At 45.8% G+C, this 12,369-nt stretch overlaps 1 protein-coding gene across 6 annotated transcripts in view; it reads right to left on the minus strand.

Annotated features, from left to right (window-relative positions):
- Positions 1 to 202: 202 nt before the first annotated feature.
- The window catches only part of CCDC85A (coiled-coil domain containing 85A), a 142,841-nt gene continuing 130,674 nt past the window's right edge, over positions 203 to 12,369 (minus strand). For 4 of the 6 annotated variants that reach the window (XM_079329445.1, XM_079329446.1, XM_079329447.1 and 1 more), the window contains one exon: positions 203 to 2,127. In XM_079329445.1, the coding sequence (XP_079185571.1) occupies positions 2,038 to 2,127 (90 nt within the window). In that variant the 3' untranslated portion in view covers positions 203 to 2,037. Of the gene's footprint in view, positions 2,128 to 7,792; positions 7,913 to 12,369 lie in introns of all 6 variants that reach the window. The other 2 variants (XM_079329444.1, XM_079329448.1) reach the window with 1 other exon arrangement.

The raw sequence follows: 12,369 nt of genomic DNA on the forward strand, positions 1-12,369 counted from the left end.
TCACCCACAGCTATTCCTCCCTCAGCAGAAAACAAGAAGCAACTTCACATTGCTGGGTTTTTTTAAATACACATGAAAAGAAAATAAGGAAAAATGCACAGTGTGCAGCTAATTTCTCAACCAAACACAAAATACTTTCACAGCTCCTGCCTGTAAGCCCAAGCAGCTCAGAGCTTCAGTCAGTAAGGAGAGCAAACAAGGGTGGGATTCTATAATTTATTACTGTTGCTAAGATGAACACAATACTTGATACCCCATCGTATGCAGAACTGTAAAAAAATAGTTTTAATACAGTATCAAAATTTACACAAGTGTAGTGTCAAAAGACCAGTGTCCCTTGCTTGTCCCCTGCACGTCCAGAGTGCAGGCACAGGTACAGGTGTTACAGCTGTTCATACAGAGAGATAGGAATACAACAATTGAAATTGAACTCTGCAAACAATATAGGGGAGAAAACAAGATGGGAACAGAACAGATATCTGGCTGGGCTGGGGGTTTACCAGAAACCACACAGGAGGGTGGTGATTCAAACACAGGCTGGATTCTGCATTTCCAACTCAAGGAGAAGCAATGAATGGGAAGTTTTGCTGGATCAGAGGCCTCACGTTGAATGGTACTAAGTGAAAACAACAACAGAAACCAACAGAATTACTGCTGCAAATGAACACACTTTCTCTGAAGACAGATAGCAGATTTACATCATACTCCTATATAACAAAAGATTGTACAGCAACCAAGTACATTTCACTGCAAATAGCCCACAGATACAGTTCAAGCTCAGAAAAACAGAGGTTCTGACTTTGGCTCAAATCTTAGTAACCAAGAACAAACCAGAAACCCAGGAATTGTTGCATTCCTATTTTTTTATTATTATTATTATTCATTTTTATTAGTCTTTTTGATTCTCAGCTATAGTAAAAAGTTAAGCAACAGCATTCAGTCACAAGCCTGTTGCACATTCATACATGAAACTATCATTGCTTTAAGATATACACAAAATATCTATCGTTGTAATTCAATACACACAACGAGGATCATACACAGAGATAAAAATAAACTAAGCACATCTAGGGCGCCGTCTGGTCAAATCTCAGGCAATCTGAACAAGAGCTTTCTGCCTCATAATAATGAAAGGCATGCTCTGAGCATAATAAAACCTTTTTCTTTGAAAGAACGCTACAGTGGCAAGAAAAGCTTTTTTTATAATGCAGTGCAATCTTTTAGATCCTTGTGGGCTCTTGTTAAACAAACCAGCATGTCTCTAAATTAAACAGTAGAAATTAGCATCCTGGCAATTGGAAAATATTTTCCAAAATAAATTCTGATGGAAATCCTGACTCGAGACCTGTGAGTATTCTGCTCATTAAAGGGCCGCTCATTAAACACCTTACACCTCTTCAGAAGATGTGCATCAAAGTGAATCGAAAAGAAAGCTATCTTGACTTTCATTTAGAAAGAAATTGTGGATCACTACAAGTACTGTAGTTATGCTACACAACCGGCTGGTTAGGACTTTATGGTCTTTTAGCACCTCCAAAGGCAGGTATTCTACCAAAGCAAAGAAAAATCACCTGGAAATTGCCTAAGCACCATTAACGGATCCTTTACAGACTGAAGTGTGAGTTACTAAGAAGCGGCTTTCCCAAACCTGCGGAGACCAAAGGCACAGTTTATCAGCGTCTCTCCAGCCTGCTGAAAAACCTCTCTTAAATCCAGCGGAAAACTCGTTCAGACCTCTCAGAGATTCACTGTAACTAACCAAAATAAAACTTATTTCGCGTAACGCCTGCAGAATCCCAAACATCTTTTGGTTGGGGTGGCAATACCTCAGTGCTTCTAAGGGTGGAGTGTTGCAGTGCGGGTGCAGCGCTTCGTTAGCCGGGATTTTGGGACAGCAGGGTTGGGGACACTGCCACACGCAGGGTGTCCCTTTGCAGTCTCTCGCGGTGCAGATCCCCCGGCGTCAGCTGGGAATTGCGGCGGACACGGGCGGCTCTCCCCTCCCCTGGCTCTTCAGAGAGGACGCGCCAGGGGCTCTTACATGGGTCCTTTGTACTGATTTCCTGACAAGTGCTGCCTAATTCCAGGGCACGACCCTGCAGCATCTCCAAGTTTCCTCCACACAACCTAGAGGGGGGGATGGAAAGAGAGCTCGTTATCCCCAGCTGGGGAGCAGCGGCGTTCCTATGGACATGCAGCTGGAATGGCACCGCTCGGCACACGCACCATGCACAGCCGGGACACACGGCACGGACACACGGCAGCAGCACACACTGTCTCTCAAGGGACACAGCATTCCCTCTGAACACGGAAAGCACATGCTGCCAGGTAGAAATGGTTAAAAACAGGGACACATGGACTGGCACGTGCAGCACTGGGATATTCTATGCTTCACACACACACTGAGGGTGTTTGCAGACCTCAACAGAAACTCTGTCCAACTACTTCCCCAAGCACATCTCTTGCAGAATGTGATTCAGAAGCACAAAGATCCATCCAGAGGTGTCTAAAAGTCTCCAGTTTAAAAAAACCACAGAGCAGTTCTCTATTTCAAAGGATTTGCTTGCTCTCTTAAAATCAAGCAAGGCATTAGAAGTGTTTACTCCTCTAGCTCTTCCTTGAAGTCAGAGGAATTGTGCCTGCACTCACTGTGCTACCCTTTGCCATACACCCATGTTACAATACAGGAATTAAAAAGGCAGAGAAGTGATACCCCCCAATATTCAGGGAAGTATTTTATAATGATTTATAGAAAGGTTGATGGAAATGACAGCTTGTGTCACGTCCCCAGGCCACTCAGGGACCACTAGAGACAAGAATGCTGATTCCTATCAATTGTATCACAATTTCAGATGATGTTTTGTAACTGCTACTAAATCACCCACTAATCTCCAGGCCAACAGCAATATGGCAGTCAAGAAAGGTAAAAGCTGTTTTCCATTTTCATTGTTCATTATTTGTATTTTACCAGTGCCTAAAGTCTCACAGTGAACAGACTGAACAAAAGACAAAGGAGCTGGATCCTGGGGAGCTGAAATGGTAATTCCTATAGCTGATGAGCAAAGGCAGAACAAACCCAAGGTCCTACTGAGATTCTGTGCAAGAGATGGGAAAATAACCCAGTTTCTCTGAGCCTTTGCTGAGGAAAACCTGAGTGTAAGCATGAAAACCAGAAATATTTTAGACTGGAAGGAACATGACTACAGTGTTAAAGCACAGGGCTGAACAAAGTCAAGTCTTTAAAGGGAACTGTCTTTAATTTCAATGGGTGGGCATGACCCAAACCCTGCAAACTTGCCATTTGACCAAAATCTTGCAGCCAGAAATCCCAAATCACCATCACAAAACACGTGTGTGCTTTAGGCAGGTTTGCAGTGCAGTGAAACACTGCAGTGGAGAGAGCAGGAAAAATGGGGGTTCAGTGGCACCTTCCAAACTGGGAGTCTGTGGCACAACCAGGCTGGATCTGACTACTCTTTCCAACCTCTGGTTCCTGATTTTCCTAACAATACTAGTAAAGAGGAAGGTCTCCTGGACAGCTTTAACTTTAAACTTGACTTTAAACAATTTTCTTGTCAATAAATATGAAAACAATATTTACCATGCAGCTAATGCTGACACAGTAATAAACTAGGAGGTGACACTTCCCAAACTCCTTTATTTCCTGCTTTATTTCCTCCTTTATTTTCCTGATTGACCCCTGACTGCTAGGAAGGGACAAACCCATACAAGAGAGCCCACGTCCTAAGCACAAGTGACAAGTTGGGGTCAAAATGTCACTCAAAATCATTCCAAATTTCAGCAGAAACCTCAGCAGAGGACAGCTGTGAGGCTCAAATGCAGCCATGGAGGTTCCTTTTTAGCTTGGAGTGCCAGGATGCAGAAACCTGCACCCAGTGCATCTCTGGCTGCAGCATCCCAGCCCTGGGGGACTCCAGCAGCAGCAGGAAATCCCATGGAAATCTCAGCTCCCTGAGCCCTCCAGCCCAACTACACCCCTAATCCCAGCTGGTGCATCCCACCTTCCCTTGGCTCCTTTCCCAGCTGAACTGCAAACAAAACTTCCCAGTAACCTGAGAGAAATCATGAATGACACCCCTCCAGACATTCCTGTGCTTTGGAATTACTCCCATGCTCACTAATACACCATGAACTACATCTAAACCTGCTGCCACATGTGGCTGCATTCTCAAAAGGCACTACAGGCTTATAAATGCAAAGCAAAACCATTCCCAAATACATTTTTACAGTTCCATTTGCACATCCTGAGGAGAGAATTCCCACCTCTGTTATCTTTATAAAATATCAGCACAATCATATACTACCACCAAATTCCTCCAGCATGAATTACACATCCAGATTTGCATTTTGCAATATTTTGGTACCAGATCACATTTTGGTACCAATCAACACCATGCATCAAAATCCTGGAGCTCAGAGTGAAACTTGTCATCATTCCACTGTTTTCACAGGCAAATGTTTCCTGTGAAACACCCACAGTGGATCAGGCTGCAGCTAAACACTGAGTTACAGTCTGGCAGGAACTGCAAGGAGGATGCAAAAGAAAAGAAACATTATCATTAGCTCATCACAAATCCAACATGGACTGGGAGGGTGTAAGAGAAGACAAAACCAGAAAGGAAATAACCAACTGTTTAAAAAGTAAAATAATATATCAATAGTCAAATCAGGCACAGATTATAGAAGTCAGAGGAACAGGGAGCATTTCAATGCCAGCAGCAGAGCTTTGAATGGCTGGGGAACAAAGGGACAAGGTGGGATACAAGTACATATTTCAGATTTACACAAATGAAGTAATAATGTCAAATTGAGCATTTTAGAAGTGGCATTACTTTCATCACAAGAATTTTTTATGGATTATTAGTTATATGTATGACTTACAAACTGGGGTTTTATCCATAAATTGTGAAGGAATGTCATAGGCAGAAAAATACAAAAGGGCCATCATTCAGGTGGGGAAACTGAGGCTGCCAGGCTTCATCACACTTGCCAAGTTTTATCCTTATCAAGGATAAATTCAGGTCAGCTCAGTCATAGAGTACTTTATCCCAGATATATTATACACATAGATTTTTCTGATCAATACTAACCCACATGTTAACACTACAGTGCTCCTAATGAAACAGTAATTGCATTATAGAAACAGTAATTGACTTAATTTCCATATAAAATCTTCAAGGGCATACTGTCAGCATTTAAACAAAGATTACTCTGCATCTTCAGGTGTTTCCAGGCTCAATATGGAATAGAAAATTCAACACCTTAAACTTACCCTGCACATTTTTCCAGCTGTCTCAGTGCAAAGCCAACCTGTGTGGGGCACCACGGGCAGTTTGGGCAGATACAAGTGGCCCAGGTATGGGGACACACAGGTGGCAACTTCTTCTTCCAACCATCCTGCCTGGTGGAGCAGGTCATGGAAGAGCCTTAGCCAACCAGCAAAGCCCTGCTCTTGTTCCCCACTTCCTCCACCAGCAGGAGAATCTGAGCAATTTTTAAATATGTTTTCATTTTTTTCAAAGCCAGGAAAACAACAGCACAATTTTAACAGCTCCCTCCCTCTGTTTTCTAATGGAAATGTCCCTTCAAAACACATTTATTTTCTAGATTTAGATTCCTTGCTGTGCACAAGTGGGTTGCACTGACAAGGAGATTTTATTTCTCTGTTGCAGGAATTCCAAGTTGCCAAATTTGCACAGAAAAGCAGGTTCCTGGTGCTGGCTGATTCTTCCTCTGCACCTGATTCTGCAGAGTGTCCATTCCCCAGAAAGGTGGGACCAAACCCACGTGTCCAGCAGGGTCTGGGGTAGTGGGGCAGTCTGAGCTGGCAGCTCACTCTCCATGTGGATACAACACTTCATTGACACCAACTGCTGCAGTACCTCCTGGAGAACTTAAAGCTCAGCTTTCACATCACACTGAACTCAGCTCTGTGTATTTCTTATCAATCCATTTCAGCAAGCAAAGCATCAGCTGCTGTTCCACTATTTCACTTACACAGACCAGCTGCTATTACAGGTTGTCAAAAGCACCTTGTTAAATGCTCTGCTCAGAGAAGAGCTTTTGCCAAGGGGCATTTTAAGAGAACTACAAAAGGCTTTTTACCATAATGACCTATGATCTCTTGACAAAATTACCCAGCATGGCTTTATTTTCGAGGCAAATATATGGGAGATGCAGAGAGGACCTGGAGCAGTCTGAACCAGGCACTCCTGGGGAGCTGGGGATGTACAGGGTGGGATCAGTGCACTCCTGAGGAGCTGGGAATGTTGTACCAGATGGGATCAGTGCACTCCTGAGGAGCTGGGAATGTTGTACCAGGTGGGATCAGTGCACTCCTGGGGAGCTGGGGATGTCCAGGGTGGGATCAGTGCACTCCTGGGGAGCTGGGAATGTCCAGGGTGGGATCAGTGCACTCCTGGGGAGCTGGGAATGTCCAGGGTGGGATCAGTGCACTCCTGGGGAGCTGGGATGTTGTACCAGGTAGGATCAGTGCACTCCTGGGGAGCTGGGGATGTTGTACAGGGTGGGATCAGTGCACTCCTGGGGAGCTGGGGATGTCCAGGGTGGGATCAGTGCACTCCTGGGGAGCTGGGGATGTCCAGGGTGGGATCAGTGCACTCCTGGGGAGCTGGGGATGTTGTACAGGGTGGGATCAGCGCACTCCTGGGGAGCTGGGAATGTCCAGGGTGGGATCAGTGCACTCCTGGGGAGCTGGGGATGTCCAGGGTGGGATCAGTGCACTCCTGGGGAGCTGGGGATGTCCAGGGTGGGATCAGTGCACTCCTGGGGAGCTGGGGATGTTGTACAGGGTGGGATCAGTGCACTCCTGGGGAGCTGGGATGTTGTACCAGGTGGGATCAGTGCACTCCTGGGGAGCTGGGGATGTACAGGGTGGGATCAGTGCACTCCTGGGGAGCAGGGATGTTGTACCAGGTGGGATCAGTGCACTCCTGGGCAGTGCTGCTGGCAGGGACATGGCTGGGATTCTGCCAGTGAGGGCACAGGGAGAGGACAACCACGACTGAGGCAGGACTGGGAGAGAGGAGGGCACAGTCCTCACTCTGCTCAGCTCTGCCTCAGTTTTTCCCCTCCAGAGGAGCAGCTGAGCTGCAGTGGGACAGCGAACTCAGCCTCTTGCTGTCTCACATCACTCACAAACCTTGGAATCTTGTAACACTTTCTATGGTTCTTTAATTGCAACAGTTTTTACTGCTGACAGAAGGGAGAACTCGAAACTTTACCCCTCTGGTTACTTGTGTCAACTGCTGTGTATCAATGCCACACAGGCCTTCCAATCCGGCCCTGATTTCAGGGTAAAACACATCCCTTCCCAAGGGAGTTTCAACACTGACCTTGATTGTGGTCTTTGCTATTTTAAACACAAATATACTGTGTGCCTTGGCTTTATCTGCTCATTAAAGTCTTTCTCTCTGCACAAGTTACAGGAATCCCTTGTATTCCACTGGAGCACACACATGCATACTCAATGAAAGACTTCCTTATTCAACAAAACACCACTTCCAGCTTCAAAGAAAAATTACAAATGTAACATGGAGAGCAGCTCCAGCTGGAATCCACACGGCTGTGAGGGCTGGGCCCTGCCCAAGAAACACACAATCCACAGATGCAATGAGTGACAAACAGAAACACCCCCACTCATGACGGGAACATCCCGGTGGTGCCCACGGGGATGTTGCCAGGACAATACACACGTGTTGAGGGACAGACAGGACATTTTGCACGGACTGTACCAGAGCAGCAGTGTTACCTTCAGAGCATTTACCACTGAGTCAGACTGCTGAGAGGCTGAGCCATGTCCACTGACGTTGGCTGGCTCGTTTGCAGAGCAGTGACTCCCCTCCGCCCCTCCTGGCATCTTAATGGCATCCTTCGCAAAAAATTAAACACTCTTTAATACACGGAAGGCTCGGTCACTGATTAAAGCAGATGGCAGGTATTCATTGCTCTTTTGCAAAAGGCTGAGAAGTGCTGAAGGCGTGTGTTACTCCAAAGCCCCCCTCTTTCCCTGCGGCAGCGTGGGTGGCACTGCTGAGTGTCACCCGAAGCTCTGGCCCTCAAGGGCGTCTCCCCCAAAATCAGGCCATAGTAACAAAATTTCTTATGTGTGCACATCGCCTCCCAGAAGTGCTACAATGTCAGCTTGTCCCCAGCAGGGACAACCTCCTCACAGTGACACCTGGAAGGGCTCTTCAGGACACTGCCAGAAAAATGCAAGCTACCTAAACTCTTCCAGCCCAGTCACCTCAACCTTTGCAGGATGTAAAGCATCTCCTGGAGTGAGGTAACCTGAACAAGCAGGAGATTTGAGGAGTGCTAAAAATGCATCCGAGAGTGCCCCAGCCCCACTCCTGAGCTGCTCCCAACCCGCCCTGCTCTTCCCTTCCACTCCTCAGGCACGACTCTGTAAAAAAAATCAGAAATACAAAGAAGCAAAACGTTTCAAAGACCGAGGGATGGAGATTTGCTCTCTTAAAGAGTAACAACCACAGGAAACACTAAGAAATAATGTAGCAGTAATTCCTGCTGGAATGTGTGGGAAATGCTTTTCTGAAGGGAAAATAATGACAGTGGGAAGAGCCTCTGGTGAGGATCCGTGCCCCATGTGCAGTCCTTTGCTCTGCTGAGCAAGCACATAGCACAGTGCAGGGCTCTTGGGGGTGTCTAATCTAAACAACAGGAAAGATGAAATAGGAAAGGTGTGGGAGAAAAAGGGCACAGAGGGAAGACACGAGGCTGAACTTCACAGATGCAGCCTGAAAATTCATTGGGAAGCAACCCAGTCCAAAGCAAGCTCCTAATGCTCTTGGGAGATGCTGCAGGCCATTGTAACCAATGGTGCAGGCACAGAGAGGGGCCAGGGGGCAGAAAACCCTCCCAGCCACCTCAAACATCAACTCAACCCCCACTGCCATCTGCAGGACTGGACCTCACATTTAAAAAACATAATTTAAATATGTAAAAATAACCCCACCAAAACCCAGAATGCTAAACCCAAGGAAAAGCTCCTTTAAGCCTGAATCTGAAACCTCATTTCATACACAACCTTGTCCTTGTGCCAAGCACTGGATCCATGTAATCCATTACAGTGGCCACTAATGGATTTCCCAGCATCCTGCAATCCTCATGCACCAGTCTGCTGGGACGGATGGAAGGGTTTCAGGACTTGTTTTGCTTTGGGAAGGATTTCTAGATCTGTTAGTGACTGGCCAGACTTAATGCTGTACTTCAAGAAAAGAAATGAAAGTTGAAGGAAAAGGGGTAATAAAGCATATTGTAACAAGCCTGGGTGAGGATAAATTCAGGTTGTCAGTTTTGGAGTTTTTATCAGTAAAAGTATTCTGTTTCTTTACTATTACCAGAGGCAGCAAAGACTTTGGTCAGTTTTGAATAGAAAATAGAAATATTAAAATGAGTACAGACTACACATGCAAAGCCTCTTGAACACAGCAGAATCCAAAGCTCCTGCAAGTGCTGCTGCTCTCAGAGTTCAAGCCCTCCTCCAGGCAGTTGTGTTCCACAGCCTCTTCCCTGCCATATGTAGCACATTTTTGTCTCTTTTCATGAGAAGGAGAAACTTGTGAACACACTGCTTCAAGCAGCCAGCACATGTTGGTAGGAGACTGAAAATCAGTACTTCCCCTGTGGACATCCTTCTCCTTCCTCCCTCTGTCCTTGGCAAGAGACATGAGCTTTTCTTTAAGCACTAAGGGATACTTTGCAGCCCTTCCTCAGCTCAGGGACTCCTGATGGCAGGTGAGGCAGTGAAGCTTCTCCTCCCTTGGGGAAGCTCATTCCAGGGGATGGTGGGGATGCCCAACCCTGTGAGAAGTTCCTGAGGCAGTGAAGCAAGGCAGGAGGAAATGGTAATTTGCCAAAGAGGTGATGTCTGAACACACAGGGCCTTGGGGATGAGGAATTGAGGTTTGCAGAGCCTCTGGCACAGCTTCTGCTCTTCCCAGGGGGAGCATGGACACGTTTGAACCTCACCAAACCTGGCTTTGGTGTCCTTGCACTGAGCCCCCTGCCATTGCCCAGCCCAGAGTACAACTGGATCCTCAGCAAGACTGGAGCATGGGAAGAGAAATCTGCCCCCTTCCTGCTCTTCCCTAGCTCCACAGCATCCAGCATCCTGCATCCAGCCACTGGAAGCTGTATTCTGGGCGACAGATCTTTGCATTTCTTAGCCAGTAACAAACTGTGGAAGTGGATCCAAATTGGACAGGAGAAATGAAGTTATAGCTCTGTAGTGCTGAAATCCCTATAAACTTTCAACATCTGGGGTAATTGGGAGCAAACAGTGCTGTATAACATCAGCACCTGAGAAATAAATTTACTTTTTTGCTCATCCCACACAACCAGCCTTCCCTACTGGCCCTGGCCAGCCCCAGTACTGCAGTGTGCAATGGCCTCTTCTGAGACTAAAGGGATCTCTGTGCAGGTCATCCCACTGCAGAGAGCAGGTAAAATCCTCACTACATCCTGTGTATGGCTTCCCACAAGGATAACAATCCCTGAATGCACAGATACATTTGCTGTTAGAAATAAATCTACAAAATATCTAATGCCAAAATGTGACTCCAGTGAATAGAAAGAACAGGAAATCTGACTCAGCCCTGTAATATCACCTAACAAAAAGCCCAGATGAATGGAAATTTAGCATTTCATTCACACTAACTACAAAATGTTACTACTCAGGCCATTTTCCCACAGTGCCAGAGGCAAACCCTGCACTCGACCCTGGTCAGGGTCAGAATAAAGGCCCCTGTGTAGAACAGGGTATTCTGTGATGGAGAGAATTAATCATAAGCTTTTCTACTCAAGTCAGTAGAAAGCTTCATTTTTTCAATCTGTATTGTTGATAAGGAGAGCCATGAATGAAAAGCACTGCAGTGCCCAGCCCAGAGTCCAGCTCAGCCCGTGGGAGTTCATGTGCCAACCCCCAGGGGAAGAGCCAGCAAGGGAAAAGCAGCCCCTGGCTGCCCCAAGGACACTCAGCCACCTCATCAAAGCTTCCAGGAGCAGCATTTTCCTGCCTGCTGGGCACTGCTCTGCTCACCCACCACCCAAGCCCTAGCTCATTCTGTAGCAGCCTCTTATCCCAGAGGCAAGTGGTTTACTGGGAGCAGATCCTTCCTGCTGGGTAGCTGCCATGCCAGTTCAATCACTACCTGATTTTCAAAGCTTTTTCCCCTGATTTCCCCAGCCTTCAATTTCCCTGTACAGCTCAAAGCAAACACAGACTGTGTATGTCAGCTTGTTTCAAAGAGGCAGGAGAAAGGAAAAGCAGAAAGCAATAACTGCAGCATGTTGCTCTGCTGGATTAATAACACACTAAAGAAAACACTGACATTTTTTTTAGGGAACATTCCTGTCAATTAAAATACACAATCTTCAAATGCTGCAGTTTTTCACCTGTCCTCAAAGACCTCTCCAGGATGTTGCTGCCAAAATCCACAGACTCTCACAGTGGGTTGGAGGCACACTCAGGTTTCTGAGTGGCCAAAATCACTTTTGCTAATGAACAGGCAAGGGGAAAAGGTTCTGGGCTGTGGCAGGTCCAAACCTGGGAGGCCACACATGTAACATCTGGAAGATTCTGTAGAGTCTATGAGAAAATCCCCAGGACAAAGTAATTCCAGAGTTATAGAGTTATAACTGGAAAAAACCACTACAACTCCTCTGGGAACTGCAACTCTCTGTACACCAAGTGTTTCTTGAATTTGTGTCTTGGGAATATGAAGCTCATGAGCTCTTGTCTTCCACCCCTTCCCTGTCAAGCACAATGGACACCCTGAGACAAAGACTCTGCCCAGAACCTGAGCTGCTGGGAACTGAAGCCTTCATTAATTTACTAATTTACACTGGGGATGGGAGCACATGAAAGAACTGGGTGGGTGGATGCTCTTGATTCACTTTCTTTCAGCAAATGTTTGATGACATGATTAGGAAACATCAGTTTGTTCAATGGCTTTTAATTATATTTTGAAGGATTCCCTATTCTACATGCTAAGGAAAGGAGGAGACAAACACTATGGGACTGTGAGTGACACAGATTTTAGGAAAAAAACACTAACCAAACAGTTCACATCTTCTTATTAGATTTATAATTTTTAAAATGTCATGAAGAAGGAAAATAAAAACCACAGATCTCAGCAAAAGGTTTTTGAAATATTTGGAAATGGGTTGAAATAAAATTTGATAATCTAATGGAAGGGCAAAGAAAGAAGGAAATAAAAATGTTGGAAGAGCTTAAAAGTAAACTAATGTGTGCCTAAGAGTTACACCTACCATTTCCCAGTTTAACACATGAACTGGAATGGACTA

This window comes from Erithacus rubecula, assembly GCF_903797595.1.
Source record: "Erithacus rubecula genome assembly, chromosome: 2".
Lineage (NCBI taxonomy): Eukaryota > Metazoa > Chordata > Aves > Passeriformes > Muscicapidae > Erithacus > Erithacus rubecula.